This window comes from Martes martes, assembly GCF_963455335.1.
Source record: "Martes martes genome assembly, chromosome: 17".
NCBI lineage: Eukaryota > Metazoa > Chordata > Mammalia > Carnivora > Mustelidae > Martes > Martes martes.
In genome coordinates this window covers 51,871,672-51,889,294 of record NC_137905.1, presented here as the reverse complement: position 1 = coordinate 51,889,294, position 17,623 = coordinate 51,871,672, and the positions used below count along the sequence as shown (strand labels likewise).

Sequence of the window (17,623 nt, the reverse complement as noted above, 5' to 3'; positions counted from 1 at the left end):
AATCTCTACACTCAACATGGGAATCAAACTCACGACCCTGACATCAAAAGTTGCATGCTCCGGGAACCTGGGTGGCTCAGTGGGCTAAGCCTCTGCCTTCGGCTCAGATCATGGTCTCAGGGTCCTGGGATCAAGCCCCGCATCGGGCTCTCTGCTCAGCAGGGAGCCTGCTTCCCCCTCTCTCTCTGCCTGTCTCTCTGCCTACTTGTGATCTCTCTGTCAAATAAATAAATAAAATCTTTAAAAAAAAAAAAAAGTTGCATGCTCCTCTGACTGACCCATCCAGGCACCACAATCATGCCTTTTTTTTTTTTTTAAGATTTTATTTATTTAGGGACACCTGGGTGGCTCAGAGGGTTAACCGTCTGCCTTCCGCTTGGGTCATCAGCCCACAGTCTTGGGATGGAGCCCCGCATCAGGCTCCCTGCTCCGCAGGAAGCCTGCTTCTCCCTGTCCCACTCCCCGTGCTTGTGTGTCCCTCTCTCGCTGTCTTTCTGTCAAATAAATAAAATCTGTTTTTCAAAGATTTTATTTGTTTATTTGAGAGAGTGAGACCGCACGAGCAGGGGGAGGGGCACAGGGAGAAGCAGACTCCCTGCCGAACGTAGAGCCCGACACGGAACTCAGTCCCAGGACCCTGAAATCATGACCGGGGTCAAAGTCAAACGTTTCACTGACCCAGGTGCCCCCACGACCACGTATTTAAAATGGGGGAGGGTTGGGACGCCTGGGTGGCTCAGTTGGTTAAGCGGCTGCCTTCGGCTCAGGTCATGATCCCAGTGTCCTGGGATCGAGTCCCACATCCGGCTCCTTGCTCGGCGGGAAGCCTGCTTCTCCCTCTGCCTCTGCCTGCCACTCTGTCTGCCTGTGCTCTCTCTCTCTCTCTAACAAATAAATAAATAAAATCTTAAAATAAAATAAAATGGGGGAGGCTTAGATGCAGAGACAGATAATGTGAAGACCTAGGAGATGAACATCTACAAGCCCAGTCATACCTGAGCTACCAGAAGCGAGGAGAGAGGCTTGGACAGACCCTCCCTGCAGCCTCCGAAGGAAGCCAGCCTGCGGACACCTTGATCTTGGACTCCCGGCCTTCAGAACCGGGAGACAATAAATGTCTGCTGTTGAAGCCTCCTCGGTCTGTGGGTCTTTGTTACGGCAGCTCCAGGAAACAGCTACAACCCCAAATCCTTCAAAATGCCTGCCATTGACTATAGTTCAATGTCTGTTGAGTTTCTTTTTTTAACAGGCAAGAGCCACAAGCCACAAAAGGCTCACATCCCAAGTTCGCAGATAGACGGGCCTCCACGAGCACAGGCACCACCATCCCCTCACGCTGATTCTCCTCATATCACTTACAGACATCTGGTAGTTTGGTCTGTTTTGGCCTGTTGCCTGCCTGCTCCACCCCACCCCCACCCCGAAATGTTGACTCCTCCAGCACTGGGGCTCAGTCCTCATTCACCACGGTCTCCCAGATCCCAGAAAGTGCCAAGTCCAGGAAATTGCATGAAGAATCAAGTAGGAATGGTGGGCTGGGGGTTGGGTGACTCCACGGTCTCAGGGGAAGGGAAGATAAACCCCTCCCAAGAACCAGTGGGCCCATCCATTGTAAGTTCCAAACAAGAATGAATAAATCCATTGCCATTCTAATGGAAGGGACTTATTTGGTAGAACTAGAAGGTGTTCGGGGCGCCTGGGTGGCTCAGTAAGTTAAGTGTCTGCCTTCGGCTCAAGTCATGATCCCAGAGTCCTGGGATGGAGCCCCATGTCGGGCTCCCTGCTCAGTGGGGAGCCTGCTTCTCCCTCTCCCTCTGCCTGGCACTCCCCCTGCTTGCAGGCTCTCTCTCTGTCAAATAATTAAATAAAATATATATACTTTTAAAAAGGGGGCTGCCTGGGTGGCTCAGTGGGTTAAGCCTCTGCCTTCAGCTCAGGTCATGATCTCAGGGTCCTGGGATCAAGCCCTGCGTGGGGCTCTCTACTCAGCAGGGAGCCTGCTTCCCCCCCTTGTGATCTCTGTCAAATATATAAAAAAAATTTTTTTAAGATTTTATTTATTTGACAGAGAGAGAGATCACAAGTAGGCAGAGAGGCAGGCAGAAAGAGGCAGGGGGAATCAGGCTCCCTGCTGAGTAGAGAGCCCCACGCAGGGCTTGATCCCAGGACCCTGAGATCATGACCTGAGCCAAAGGCAGAGGCTTAACCCACTGAGCCACCCAGGCGCTCCATAAATAAAACCTTAAAAAAAAAAAAAAAAAGCTACAAGAAGACAAGGAATGGTTCACAGAAACCCCCTGGGGAACACGCTAGCTAGTACCTTTCTCTACTCCTATGCCCCCCCCCTTACTGGGGCCCAATGGTTGGGTCCTTTATGAGGCAGGCTGTGGGGACAGGGACTCTGAGGGGCCCTGCTCAGAGTAGGTGGAGAGTCTCAGAGGAAGGAGCCCCTGGGAGCAGGGCCCCCCACACGCCATGGCGAGCGTGGTGGTGAAGACAATCTGGCAGTCCAAAGAGATCCATGAGGCTGGGGACCCCCCTGCGGGGGTCGAGAGCCGCTCCCAGGTGGTCCCCGAGGCTCCTGGGGGGGTGACCACCCCGGCCAAGGGGATCACAAAGAAAAAGAAGGCCGTGTCGTTCCACGGGTGGGTTTGTCGCACCCTGTCGGGGACGGTCCTAGCGCCCAGTGCTGCCTCCAACAGAGCACGAGTCCCACCGTGGGTGCTGGAAGAAGGGGAGGGGGAGCAGAGGAGGGGGCAGAGGAGGGGCAGACAAGAGGATGGGGGCAGGGTTTGGGAGGCAGAGAGGAAGAAGGGAGTGGGGATGGAGGGAGGGAGGAAAAGGTCAGTGGGGAAGGAAAAACTCAGGAGAAGGAGGGAGGACTAAAGGATGGAAAAGGAAGAGGACATTAGACAGCGGGGGCAGAGGAGGAAGGAGAAAGTGGGTGGTGAGGTGGGAGTCAGAGAGAGCAGGGGGTGTGGAGACAGGGAGGCGGGAGGGGCCCAACCCACTGGGGCTGCACCGAGAGCCCCCTGCTGGCTTCTCCTCCCCAGGGTGGAGCCTCGGATGTCCCACGAGCCAATGCACTGGTGCCTGAACCTCAAACGGTCCTCGGCCTGCACCAATGTGTCACTGCTCAACCTGGCTGCCATGGAGCCCACGGACTCCTCGGGGACAGACTCAACCACGGATGACAGTGGCCCGCTTGCGCTGCCGGTGCCACCCGCCTCCCCCACCCAACCCTGGGCTTCAGATGACCCAGACATCACGGAAATACTGGTGAGGGGCCCTGGCTGGGCACAACGAGGGTCTTCACCCGGGGGACAGGCAAATACTGAGGGTGGGGGGTGGGGGGTCTTCTCGACTTGGAATGAGAAGGTTCTGATGACCCTCGAGGCCCAGAGAAACTCCCTTCTCCTCCCGGAATGGCCAGCCATGACTCAGTTCCTTCCTGGGTGGAATGATGCTTGTTGCCTAGGAATCGGACTTTAGTTCATCCACTCATCTCCACATATGTCCTGGGTGAGGCTGGAGTCAGAGATGGGAGTTAGGCCAGGTTCCCGAACTTGGGGAGCTCCTGGTCTGGTGGGGGCAGGGACAGAGACAGACTGGGGTGAAAATTTTCCATAATGGAGGTAACACTGGGTATCCCAGAGAAGGGCCACTCAAACCAGGCTGGGGAAATCAGAGAGTGCTTCCTGGAGGAGGCAGTGCTGGACCTGGGCTTTCACGGTGTAGTAGGAGTTCTCTGAGGGGATCACCTAAGCACCTGAGGCAAAACTGGGAGGTGAAGAAGAGCCAGGGGGAATTTAGACAATTCCTGGCTAGAGCGTGGAGTGCTATGGAGTTTGACCCTTTAACTTTCCTGCCAACCTCTATCCTGGCCAGGCTTCCATTGGGCCAGCCCCAGAACTGGACGTGACACTGACTCTGAGAATTACACGAATGACAACCATGGTCGTAATGATGCCAATAAGATTCAGCAGCACTTTCTGAGCACTTTCCATGTCCCAGGAGCCCCGGTTTCCCTATCCGCAATGTAGAAATGCATTTGTTGGTTCTTCCAAATATGTCTTGACCACCTACGATGTGCCAGGCCCTGGCGTAGGAAGTTGAGCAAGATGGAGTTCTGGACGTAACCACACCCACTTCATGAGCTCGTCATGACAATGAAGCAGGGCTCCTTCATGGAGAGTGTTTATTTAGCACAGTAGCTGGCTGTGAGCCTAGAAGTGTTGCTCATGATTATTTGTCCCCATTTCCCAGATGAAGATATTGAAGAAGGAAAGGTTAAATAGCACAGCCAAGGTCACGCAGCTTGTAAGGAGTGGAGGCAGTCCGAGGAGTTGGGGGGGGGGCACCCTGCATGCATTGATGGGGCAGCAGAGGTCACTGTGGGAGCCCTAAAGAGGGTGGCCTTGGCCCAGTTGGCCATGACCAAGGGAGGCTTTTCCCGAAAAGGCAATACATAAGCTCGATCTTGGGCCTTCCCAAAGCCGAAGACGGAATGGTGTTCTAGCTGGCTGGCACAGTTAAGTGCAAAAAGGACAGGGGTTTGAAAGAGCCCAGAGAAGAGGAGAAACTACAAACTGGTCTTTGGGGCTGGAGTGTGGTGTGTGGGAGAGACGAGGCTGGAGTGGGGAAGACAGAGGCCACACAGGCTGAGAAATGTGGGTGCATGCCTGAGGGCAATAGGGAGCCATTGAAGGTTCCTGGATAGGGGGAGAGGAACAGTTCGGGAGTTTGGACTCCAGTCCCATTTACTGAGCACCCACTATGTGCCAGGCACTGTGGTGGGGGTCTCCTTTTCTTCACTTAGAAGTTCTGCCAGGGGACTGGTTAATTACCAGTTCAAAGAAGAAAACAAAAACAGCAGATACAGAGAGTGGAGTGACCTTTGCAAGGTAGGAGAGCCTGTAAGAGACAGGGCCAGGACTAGAAGCCAGGTGATGTGAGAGCAAAGGTCCTTTCTTTCCCTAGAAGACTCTTCTGCAGCTGGTGTGGGGATGTTAGGAAGGCGGAGGCTGGAGGCGGGGAGGCGGGACAGGAGGCTGGGCTAGGGTCCAGGAGAGAAGGGCCAGATGGAGAGAAGAGAACTGGGCAGAGAGACATCTCCCCCGGCCAGAACAGTGTCCTCCCTCCGTGCGAGCATTGCTCAGACTGCATCTGCCGAGGTCTGCCTCCCACCAGAGCGGTTTGAGTCATGTCCCCCAGTGCATCGTGACACCCAGGGGGGAGCTCGCCGTGGGGCTGCAGGGATGCCTCAGCCTCCGAGGGGGTTGAGGTTCCTTCTCTGTGAAATGGAAAAGTAATGATGGCCAACACCCAGGGGTATGTGCAGAGCAGTGGGGGAGTGTGGACAGCAAGAGCACATCCTGGCACTCGGCATCTGGACCACATCAGGAGAGAATGCTGGAGACAGGCAGAGAGGAGGGGGTGGAAAACCAGCAAGAGGGGGACAGAGACCCGGGAAGGGGCCAGAGACCAGAGGGAGGGGGACAGAGATCCAGAGAAGGGGACCCAGTGATCCAGAGAGCAGGGACAAAGACTCAGAGAGACAGCGGTGGGGGAGGGGGAACAGAGATCCAGAAAGACATGGGACAGGGAACTAGAGAGAAGGAAGATAATTGGATGCCTGGGGACCATGGTTGAGATGACAAATCCGAGACTGGACAGAGAACAGCAGGAGAACACGAAGCAGGCAGCTTTGGCTCCTGCCTTAAGCTTTGACAGCTTTATGAGGACAGAGGACGAACTGAGATGGTGGTATTGCTTTTTGAGAAGGTCAGTGAATCAAAGCAAAGATGCACAGGGGAGGGCTTGTGACCTCTGCTTGGGACTTGTCTTGCTGCCTGCAGAATCCCCGGAGGCTGCTGGGAGATCTCGGTGCTAAGCCCCTTCCTGGTAATTCCTGCCCTGCTGTCATTATTTTTAACAACTCTGGCACTAATCACTGAGCTTGCCTTATCGATCATACCATCTTTTTAAAAAAGATTTTATTTATTTGACAGACAGAGATCACAAGTAGGCAGAGAGGCAGGCAGGAGGTGGGGTGGGAGGAGGCTCCCTGCTGAGCAGAGAGCCCGACTCGACGCGGGTCTTGATCCCAGGACCCTGGGATCATGACCCAAGCCAAAGGTAGAGGCTTTAACCCACTGAGCCACCCAGGCGCCCCTCGATCATACCATCTTGTTGACCCTTCCTCACTGCCAAACCTCACTGAACCAAAGTAACATCATTCCCACTTTATGAGAAAGGAAACTGAAGCAGGCTCCGAGTGGAGCTTAAATCGCTGACTTACAGCCTATAGGTGGCCATGGAGGGATCTATCCCCATCTCTGGCTCCCCCCGCCATCATCATGCCACTCCCTTCTCAGCCAGGGCCGACAGACTCTGCCTTCACCGCCCCCCAATCTGCTCTCAGTGAAGCTGCGACTCACCTCCAGGGACCCAAACTGACCCTTGTCAAGAAGTATTGACCATGAGCCTTTCTAAGCCAGCCTGTGTTCCTCCCAACAGCAGCCCTGGGAGGGTAGCTATTAGCCGGATCTCCATGCGACAGGGAGGGTAACAGGCACAGTGACGTGAAGCCCCCTCCCTAAGGTCCTACAACTACTAAGTGGGAGAACTGAGTTGACCCCAGGACCTGCTTTTCTTGTTTCCCAGAATGGCTACAGGAAGCCCAAGACCTTTTGGGTCTTTGGTTAAAAATATCACTTTGTGTATCTGTTAGCTATCACCATGAAACAAGTCATCCCCAAACTTCAACCAACCAACTGGAATGGCTTAGCTGGGTGGGTTTTGGCTCAGGATCCCTCAGGAGGCTGGAGTCAAACTTTCAGCAGGGGCAGCAGTCATCCGAAGGCTTGACTGGGGCTGGAGGTTGCACATCCACGTTCACACGGCTCTTAGTGGGAGACTCACTTCCTGGCCCCATGGGCCTCCCCACAAGTGGCTGCCTAGGACATGGCAGCTACTCCCCAGAGCAAGAGAGGGCAAGCAGGAAGCCATGATCCCTTTCATGAACTTGTCTCTTAAATCACACACCATCACTTCTGATTCTGTTTACTAGGTGTGAGAGTCACCAAGTCTAGCTCACACTCAAGTGGCGGGGGGGATAAGGCTTCTCATTTTAAAGGGACATATTTCAGGACAAGATATTTTGTCGGGGGTTATTTGTACAAGCCACTCATCAGGATGAGGAAGTTCCCTTCTATTTCTAGTTGATGAGTGTTTTTATTATGGAAGAAGGTCAGATTTGGTCAAATCCTTTTCCTATTGACACAACTGTGTGTGTTTTCTCCTTCTATTCTATTAACAGTATCTATTACACTGATTTTCATATGGATTTAAAAATTTATTTTCGTATGTTAACCAAACTTGCATTCATAGGAAAAATCCTACTTGGTCGTGGTGTAAATTCTTGTTTTTATGCTGCTGGATTTGATTTGCTAGTCTTTTGTTATGGATTTGTGGCTGTATTCAGAAGGGATATTGGGTTCTAGTTCTATTTCCTTGGAACGTCTTTTGTCCTGGTACTAGGGTAACATTGGACACAGAATGAGTTAGGAACTGGTCACTCCTCTTCTATTTTTGTTTTTGAAGAGTTGGAGTCCCACTAGTGGCAATTATTTCCTAAATGACTGGTAGAATTCACTGGTGAAGTCATCTGATACTGGGCTTTTCTTTGTTGGAACTAACTCAATTTCTTTACTTCTTAAGGGTCTATTCAGATGTCCTATTTCTTTTTGAACCACTTTTTTTAAAGTTTTTTTAAAAGATTTTTTTTATTTATTTATTTGACACAGAGAGAAATCACAAGTAGGCAGAGAGGCAGGCAGAGAGAGAGGAGGAAGCAGGCTCCCTGCTGAGCAGAGAGCCCGATGTGGGGCTTGATCCCAGGACCCTGAGATCATGACCTGAGCTGAAGGCTGAGCCACCCAGGTGCCCTTTTTTGAATCACTTTTGATAGTTTCTGTGTTTCGAGGAATTTCCCTATTTCATCAAAATAATCAAATTTGATGGCACACAAGTGTTCATAGTGTTTCCTTTTTTAAAAAATATTTTGGGGGCGCCTGGGTGGCTCAGTTGCTTGAGCGACTGCCTTCAGCTCAGGTCACGATCCTGGAGTCCCGGGATTGAGTTCTGCATCGGGCTCCCTGCTCTGTGGAGGCTCTGCTTCTCCCTCTGACCTTCCCCCTCTCATGCTTGCTCTCTCTCATTCTCTCTCAAGTAAATAAATAATCTTAAATAAAACTACACAAAATATTTTGGGGTACCTGGCTGGCTCAGTCAGTTAAGAGTTAATCCAACTGTTGATTTTGGCTCAGGTCATGATCTCAGGGTCGTGGGAGCAAGCCCCACATCGGGGTCCATGCTCAACACAGAGTCTGCTTGTCCCCCTCTCTCTTCTCCTCCTCCCACGTGTGTGCTCTTTCTCTGAAATACAACAAAGAAAGATAAAATATTTCATTTTTAAGCAATATCTACATGCAATGTGGGGCTTGAACTCACAACCCCGAGATCAAGAGTTTCACACTCCACTGAGCAAGCCAGCCGGGGGTCCTGCTCATAGTATTCTCTTAGAGTCCTTTTTCTTTCCCTAATCTTGGTAGCAATGTCCCCTCTTTCCTTCCTGATTTTAGTAATTTGAGTCTTCTCTTCCATGGTCAGTCTTGCTACAACAGATCTGTCAATTGTGTTGATCTTTTCAAAAAACCAACTTCCAGTTTTGCTGATTCCATCTTTCTCGATTTCAAAGATTCTCACTTCAGTTTATTGTTTCCTTCTGCTGGTTTTGGGTTTGTCTTCCTCTTCTCTTTCTAGTTTCTTAAGGAGGAAAGCTAGGTTACTGACTCTGAGTTCTTCTTTTTGGAAGGTGTTTGGACCTCTAAATTTCCCTCAGAGTACTGCTTTCACTGCATCCCATATGTTTTTGGCTGTTGTGTTTTCACTTTCTTTCATCCCAAAGTGTTTTCTATTTTTTCTTTGATTTTTCTACTCATCAGTTCTTTAGGAGTGTGTTTAGTTTCTATAGATTTGTTAGTTCCCCAAATTTCCTATGTATTGACTTTTTTTTTTAAGCTTTTGTTTGGGGGGGGAGCAGAAGAAGAGGGAGAGAGAGAGAGAGAATCTTTTTTTTTTTAAGATTTATCTGAGAGAGAGAGAGAGAACGAGAACGTGTGTGTGCATGCACATTGGCAGGGAGGCAGAGGGAGAGAATCTTCAAGTGGACTCCCCATTGAGTGTGGAGCCTGACAACAGGGTTCCATCTCACCCCTCATGAGATCATGATCTGACACCAAACCAAGAGTTGGACACTTAACTGACTTAAGCCCCCCAGGTGCCACTTTTTCACGCCTTTCAAAGCTCTGTTCAGTGCATATGAATTTATAACGGTTGTATCTTCTCAATTACTTGACTCTTACAGAGTTGGGCAGTATTTTCATTGTTTTTATGGAGGAGTGGAATTTTGGGGTTCCACTATTTTCCTTACATCACCTTAATACCATATTTCTTTTCACACCTGTTCTCCAGAGCAATCATTCCAGAAACGTGATGTTGTCCCTATCTTACAATGGAGGAAATTGTCCTCTCTTTTCTCTTCGTGTATTATTAATTCAGCAACCGTGAAGGAAACCAAAGTAACTGGCTAAAGTAAGATAGTTTATTTCTCATATGAAAGTCTCAACAAGCATAGCAGTTTTGCTCTTCAAACGCAGCAAGTTACAGGCTCCTGTGTTCTGGTGGTTCACAAATTAAATCACAAGTTTGGCTTGTGATTTAAATATCAGCGGTTAAACAAGATGGAAAATGTCATCTCTCATGTATAAGTTGAGTACACGGGCTCCACAGTGCTGGGGATTCAGGCTTCTATCTTGTGTGTCCTCCTACTGGTCCAAGATGGTTGCTCAGCCTTTAGCCATCAACTTTGCATTCCAGCCAGTAAGAAGAGAGAAAGGAGGACGTTTCCCCTCGTCTCTTTTAATAAAGGCCTGACTTAGAAATTGCCCTCATCATTGCTACTCACATCCCATTGGCCGAAACTTTGTCATATGGCCACACCTACTTGCAAGGCAGTCTGGGACATGTAGTCTTTGGCTGGACAGACCCAAGCACGGCTAACTCCTCTGTAAACGTGAAAGAGCAGAGTGGATCCTGCCACATGCAGCAGTCTTGAGCCAAGTTTTGCTTGGCATGAGTCACAAAGCACTTTCTGGTGATATAAGGTGGCAATGATCAGAGGCTGCGTGGTGTCATGGTTTAAAACAAAGGCTCGGGGTTTAAATTCCAAAGGGGCATTGCTTCTCTAAGCCTCATTTTCCTCACTTGCGAAATGGACCAAATAACCTCAAGATGTGTGGCTTTGAGGGATAAAAGGGGAAAGTGTGTGTGTGTGGTCTGGTGCACAGTGAGTGCGTATATCTGGAAAGTGGGTTCTCTTAAAATGTTTTTCCAGTGCCCGGAGAGAAAGCGCATGTCTTTAAACAGTTTGTCTTATATATGTCTGTGGATCCCAGGGGCATTTGTCTCTGGTTGAGACCATCCTTCTCAACAACTTCCGAGCGCACCCCCTACCCCCCACTCCCTCCTGGATTCTACTTATTTCCCTTCCATCCCACCAAGCAGAAAACGAGTCCACCCCCTGGTTTTACAGAGCAGGAATACCAAGAATCAAAGAGGGGCAGCCCTGGCCCAAGATCACACAGCCACTCCAGGGCAGAATCGAGGTGTAAACCCAGCCTCCTCCCAGTTCTGGACCTTTTTCTTGGGGTTGTGGTTTGCTCCAACACACCCACTGAGCTGTCTTCTTGACTTCTTTCCCCAGAGTGGGGTCAACAGCGGGTTGGTCCGTGCCAAAGACTCCATTACCAGCTTGAAGGAAAAGACCACCAGGGTCAACCAGCATGTGCAGACGCTGCAGGTGGGGGGACCCCCCCAACACCTCTTCTTCCTCCACAGCCACGTTCCCCTCTTACTGCTCTCCTCCAACCCAGTGTACCCACTGCCCGGGTTGGGATGGTTGAGGCTCAGAAGGGAAAGGGACCTTCCGCGGGGCCCAGCCTCTCCTCCCCAGGAGATATCCCTGTGGCCCTGGCTAACCTCTGCTCCCTTCTGTGTGCCAGAGTGAGTGTTCTGTGCTGAGTGAGAATCTAGAAAGAAGGCGGCAAGAAGCCGAAGAACTGGAAGGGTACTGTAGTCAACTCAAGGTGAGCGGCTGGGGGGCCAGCGCAGGGTGGGGAGGAGGGAGGGGAAGTAGGAAGAGTGAGGGCGGGAAGAAATGTAAGGAGATGTGGAGCCATGGCCAGGAGCGAGGTGGAAGTGGACAAGTAGCCTGGGAGGGAGGTCTAAGGAGGAAGCCATCCCTTAGGTCAAGGGCACCAGGGGTAAGGGACAGACCAAGGAGCAGAAAGCAGGCCTCTGGGAAGAAGCAGGTGTGTCTTGTCGGAGGGGCTGGAGCCTATATGAGACTAGCGAGGGTAGGGGTTGGGAGGCGGAACTGGAATGGGAAGGCAGGGCTCCCGCCCTGGTGTCCTGACCCAGGAGAACTGCCGGAAGGTGACCCGGTCGGTGGAAGATGCTGAAATAAAAACCAACGTCCTGAAGCAGAACTCTGCCCTGCTGGAGGTGAGGGGGCCATGGGGAAGAGGAGCAGATGCGTGAGGTACTTGAGGTAGACTTCAGGTGGGACTTCCCCCCACTCCCGCCAGTCCCACCACACTCGCTCCTTCATGTTCACGGTCATATTCGTCCATGCACAGTCACATTCCGCAGGGATTCGTGTGGGACTCTAGAGAGGAGGAATGCCTGTCCGGCCCAGATTCCCACTCCCTTCCCAGCAAAATGTTGGAAAAGCTTCAACTGTCCTTCCTAAACAAGAGGGACTGGAATTTGACACCACCGAGACCCGGAGTGGGGGTGGAGGGCTGGATGGAGACAGGGAGGCAGGCAGTCGGGGGTTAAAGGGAGCTGGACTCCGGCTAGGCTGCACATGGCACAAGCCTCCCTGGTGGAAAGTCCACTTAGACTTGAAGCGGGACTTCTGGATATTCTATTCCACATGCATTTACTTTCCAATCTCGGGGGTTCCGTGGGCTGCTTTGCGGGTGGAGGTGGCCGTGGGAGGCAAGCGGCGGGACGCGGTAACCCTGCCCGCCTTCCCCGCCCAGGAGAAGCTGCGCTTCCTCCAGCAGCAGCTGCAGGATGAGACACCGCGGAGGCAGGAGGCCGAGCTGCAGGCGCTGGAGCAGAAGCTGGACGCCGGCCTCTCTCGGCACGGCCTGGGCCCCGTCGCCCCGTCCCCTGGCTGCTCTGGCCCCCCAGGGAGCCCCGATGAACCCCCACGACCGCGCAGCATGGCCCCAGGCGGCTGGGGTATGGGGCCCCGGGCAGGGGAGGGCCCCATCATAAGCGAGCAGGAGCTGCAGAAGGTTTCTGCCGGCCTTGAGGAGCTGAGGCGAGTGGGAAAGGGGGGTTGGTGTGAATCCTCAAGGAGCTAAAATGGGTGGGCCCGAGGGTGGAACCTCGAAGATCTTAGGGGACAGGGCCCGGGCAGGAGGGAGTGCATTGGGAACGGTGACCTGGAAAGGCCGGACTTCAAAGAGCTGAGTTTGAGCCTAGAGTTGGCAGAAGCGAGGTCCGCGTCTGGTGAAGCTAGGGTGGGCGGGTTTGGGTAGGGGACAAGTCCTCGGAGGCTCCAACTTCAACCGGACGAAGTTGGGGTGAGCGGTGCCTTAACGAAGCAATGTCTGCTGGAACTGATGTGGGGTAGGGGGCAAGACCAGGGAAGGGCCAGGGTGCCGGATGGGGTGATAGAGGCAGGGTCCTGTAGGACATGGGAGGATTACAAGAAAGGAACAGGACAGGAGAATTTGGGGGCTGGATGGGTTCAGAGCCTGGGGCGGGGCAGCGCTGCTGGGCACGCGTCTAAACCTGAGCCTTGACCTGATCCTTACCTCTGCCTCTGCAGGAGGGAGGTGTCCTCACTGACTGCCCGCTGGCATCAGGAGGAGGGGGCGGTGCAGGAGGCCCTGCGGTTGCTTGGGGGCCTGGGCGGCAGGCTCGACGGCTTCCTGGGCCAGTGGGAACGGGCGCAGCGCGAGCAGGCGCAGGCTGCGCGGGGCCTGCAGGAGCTGCGAGGCAGGGCGGACGAACTGTGCACCATGTAAGAACCAAGGCGAGTGAGCGTCCGGGCCCCGGGCGGTAGAGGTTAGGGACCCGGCCTTAACTGAAAGGGATGAGCCAATCAGCTGGGGCCTAGCGGTAGAGACCGTGGACTGGCAGGAGGAAGTTCTAATTAGAAGATAGGGGGGTGGGGCGTGTTATACCCAATAAGGACAGAAGGGCGGGGCTAATTAGAGGAGGGTCCAGTTCCATACCTAAAAAGGATGAGGGGAGGAGCTACGCCTGAAAGGGGAAAGCCAATTAGAGAACAGGGAGGGACATTCCAGAACTTAAAACACAAAGGAAGGGCCAATCAGAGCCAAGAAGGGCTGGCGCGGCAGGGGTACTGCAGACTAGACCGGAACAGAGGAGCCGGGCTGATAATGGGTGGACGGCGGAGAGGACAGGGCTGTTGGAGAGGCGACCTCGACCTCGCAGCGCTGGTTACTCTCACACCTCAGGGTGGAGCGATCAGCAGTGTCTGTGGCTTCGCTGAGGAGCGACCTGGAGGGGCTGGGCCCAGTGAAACCTATTCTGGAGGAGCTGGGGCGGCAATTTCAGAGCTCTCGAAGAGGGTCTGACCTCTCCATGAGCCTGGATCGGCCGCCCCAAGGCTCCTGTGCCCGCTGTGCCAGGTAAGGGGATGGGGCCTGGCGGGGCCTGGTACATTCTGGGTCATGCTGAGGGCGGAACATTGAAGGAGATGGGGCTCTGGCCAAGGGAGAGGGGGGCGGAGTTCACTTTAGGAGATAGGATATCCCATGCATTTTAGGACAGGTAGTCCTGCTGCGTTGCGGCAGCCAGACTTTTTCCCCCTCCCTACAAAGTGAAGTCAGTGTCTTGTGGAACACAAGTTTTGATACCTTTCGAGGATCCTGGATTTCCAGTGCATTGTGGGAAGGTTGGGATGTGTTACTTGGTGGGAGGCAGGGTTTCTCGAGCATTGTGGGAAAGGTGAGACCTTGGTGTACTGCAGTACCAAGGATACCCTGCTTGGTCGGTATTGTGAAGTGATGGACTTCCTGCACAATGTGGGATCACATGTAACTAGTGCATTGTGGGAAATGTGGTGGTTTTGTTTTGTTTTTTGTTTTCATGAACCAAGGGCTGTCTGGTACCCTTTGGGAGTGGGAATCCCCAGGCATTGTAGGAACTACTCATACTGTGAAAACAAAGGAGACCTGATGCACTGTAGGTTGGCTCCAGTGCATGGTGGGAAGGTCGCATGGGTGCCTAGTGTTGGCAGGATCTGGGTGGAGGCAGGGTGGCTGGGCAGGGGGCATCTGGGACCGGAGCTGGTACTAGGCTTCTTACACCTGGTGACTGGCCCTCCCTCAGCCAGGGGTCGCAGCTGTCGTCAGAGTCCCTGCAGCAGCTGCTGGAGCGAGCACTGACACCACTAGTGGATGAGGTGAAGCAGAGGGGCCTGGCTCCCGCCTGCCCCAGCTGCCAGAGGCTACACAAGAAGATTCTGGTACCAGGAACCATAGGCCATCATGGCCCACTTTTCTGTCAGGGGAGCGGGAGGGGAGCCCTGGACACAAGGATACTGTTGGTGTGTGGCAGGACAGGAAGCAGTAAGCTATGGGCAGTAGGTGTTGGGGAAACACTTGGCTCTGATGCATGGGGTCGGGGGAGGGGGAGGCAGTCTGGTGGTAAGTCATAGGTCAGTCACTATGGAACCCAAAGCACGATGACATGCTGGATGTGGGGTGCAGGAGACAGACACCAGACTGTGGCTTCATAAAATACAAGCCTGATTTTCTACAGACCTTAAGAGAGGCAATACGGGCTCACTGAGGTTAGGTAGACAGGGGACCCAGCGAACAGAGGTTACTGGAAGCGAATGCATTATGAGAAGTGGAACTAGAGCTCGCACCCAGGAACTGATGGGACTTGAGGCCTGTGTACATTCTGAAATCTAGATATCTAATGAATTATGGGATACTGGCCTCATGTCTGATGGGGTACAGGTCTGCAGTGAGTGAGACAGACATCGATGTGGCAGAGCTGTAGGACTGATCCACGATGGGACATGGCACCTGGGACATTGGGGAATATAAGGAACCAGGGCTCTGAGGATTATGAGTGTAACTGAAATGCTGGTCAAATAGATAAAGAGAGGTGGGGTCTTCTGAATTAGGGGATGCAGAAGTTTGCCACATGATGGGATACTGGGGCCCAGACACATATCCAGTGCATTACAGTTCCTGGGCATTAGGGGACAGTATGTTAGGTGCTCAGTTAGTGCTTGCCAGGACATGGGGAGCCAGTACACTAAGGCACAGACAGTTGGCTTAGCACGCAATGGGAATTTGGAAAGCCCAGCACACTGTGGGATGCTCGGGTCAGTCTCAGGGCCGGAGTATGATGGGATGCCCTGCGGGAGGAACATGGGCCCCTGGGCCCCATGCCCCCTGCCCTCCACGATCCAGCTCCCCCTCCACCCCCAGCCCAGTCCGGCAAGCCCAGCCGCGCCTACACTCCTCTCCCCAGGAGCTGGAGCGCCAGGCCTTGGCCAAACACGTCAGGGCAGAGGCCCTGAGCTCCACCCTTCGGCTGGCCCAAGACGAAGCCTTGCGGGCCAAGAACCTGCTGCTGACGGACAAGATGAAGCCGGAGTGAGGAAGGAGGCTGAGGGCATGGGAGGAGGGTGAGGTCTTGGGGAACGGGCCTGAATCACCCTCCTCACTGCAGTCCTGTGGCATCTGGCCTTGACAGCACCAGCTCCCCACCCTCTGTCATTACAGGGAGAAGGTGGCCACTCTAGACTATCTACACTTGAAGATGTGCTCCCTCCACGATCAACTCAGCAACCTGCCACTTGAGGGGTCCACGGGGACAATGGGGGGAGGAAGTGGGGGGACAACCCCCCCAAAACGTGGGGGCCCAACCCCAGAACAATAAATGGCCTCTCATGCCGGCATGAATTCTGTCTCGTTTTTGGCACCAGAAGGGGGCTGGGAAAGTGTGCACACCCCAAGCACTGGCCTCTGCTCACTATGACTTGATCCTCGGCCAGTGGGGTGTCCTCGTTTCTACAGAGGAGCTGGTGGCGGTACAGTTCTTTGACGAGTCAAGACGGGGGAAGAAATAAAGTTCTACGGTAGAGTTTGGGTCCGTCAATCTAAATGTTTTTAGAGTGATTTTTTATATTTATAATTTTATAAATATAAATTTATATAATTGTATAATTATATACATTTATAAATCTATAAATACATTATTACATATATACTATTCATATATATTATGTGTTAAGTTATAAATTATTAAATTTATAAGTGATATATATTAAGTTTTTTTTTTGTGTGAGAGAGAGAGAGAGAACACAGGCAGACAGAGAGGCAGGCAGAGGCAGAGGGAGAAGCAGGCTCCCCGCCGAGCAAGGAGCTGGATGTGGGACTCGATCCCGGGACACCGGGATCATGACCTGAACTGAAGGCAGCTGCTTAACCAACTGAGCCACCCAGGTGTCCCATTAAGTTTAATATTTAAGTAACCTCTATACCCAACATGGGGCTTAAACTCACGACCCCAAGATCAAGAGGCACATGCTTTCGGGACCCCTGGGTGGTGCACTCAGTTAAGCGTCCAACTCTTGGTTTCAGCTCAGTTCATGATCTCAGGGTCATGGGATCGAGGCCCATGCCAGGCTTCACGCTCAGCACAGTCTGCTTGAGATCCTCTCTCCCTCTCCCGCTGCCCCTCCTACTCATGCTCTCTCTCTCTCTCTCTAAAATAAATCTTTTTTTTTTTAAAAAGTCACATGCTCTACTGACTGAGCCAGTCAGATGCCCCTAGAGTGATTTTTTTTTTAACCAGATGATTATATTGTCTATTGCTGCGTAAAAAATTATCCCTCCCCAAACTTAGCGGCAAAGACAATAAACATATTATCTCACACAATTTCTGAGGGTCAGGAATCTGGGAGCAGCTTAGCTGGACGGTTTGGGCCCAGGCTCCTTACAAGGCAGGCAGTAGCTCAGCTGGGGCTGCAGTCATGTGGAGACTTGACTGTGGCTGGAAGTGGTACTTTCAAGATGGTACCTCATGGGGCTCTTGCCTGGAGGCCTCAGTTTCTCACGGCAGCTAATGCCCCGAGAGCAAGCAGTCAGAGAACAAGCAGGAAGCTACATTGCCTTTGATGACCTAGTTTCTGTAGTTGCGTACTACCATTTCCCCTATTCATATTCATTAGAATTGAGTCACTAAGTCCTCATCATACTCAAGGAACTTGTCAAAGAATCCGCAGACACTTAAAAGATTTTATTGTATGGGGCGCCTGCGTGGCTCAGTCAGTTAAGCACCTGCATTTGGCTCAGGTGGATCATGGCGTCCCGGGATCAAGCCCTGCACTGGGCTTCCTGCTCAGTGGGAGTCTGCTCCTCCCTCTCCCTCTGCCCCTCCCCCCACCCGTGCGCTCTCCCTCAAGCACTCTCTCTCAAATAAATATTTT

General features: G+C 52.6%; 1 protein-coding gene across 3 annotated transcripts; it reads left to right on the top strand.

Moving 5' to 3' along the window:
- Positions 1-2,475: 2,475 nt before the first annotated feature.
- Positions 2,476-16,092, top strand: TSKS (testis specific serine kinase substrate; the record flags this gene model as incomplete). Of its 3 annotated transcripts, none has more annotated exons than XM_080829260.1 (11): positions 2,476-2,645; positions 3,054-3,279; positions 10,829-10,924; positions 11,127-11,210; positions 11,545-11,628; positions 12,171-12,457; positions 12,971-13,165; positions 13,626-13,799; positions 14,503-14,638; positions 15,661-15,785; positions 15,915-16,092. In XM_080829260.1, the coding sequence occupies 11 exons, from the start codon at positions 2,476-2,478 to the stop codon at positions 16,069-16,071; spliced, it is 1,734 nt and encodes a 577-aa protein (XP_080685386.1). In that variant the 3' UTR covers positions 16,072-16,092. The 3 variants fall into 3 exon arrangements, with proteins under 3 accessions (XP_080685386.1, XP_080685387.1, XP_080685385.1); XM_080829261.1 differs by having other exon boundaries at positions 15,618-15,785; XM_080829259.1 differs by having other exon boundaries at positions 11,518-11,628.
- Between the last annotated feature and the right edge of the window lie 1,531 nt (positions 16,093-17,623).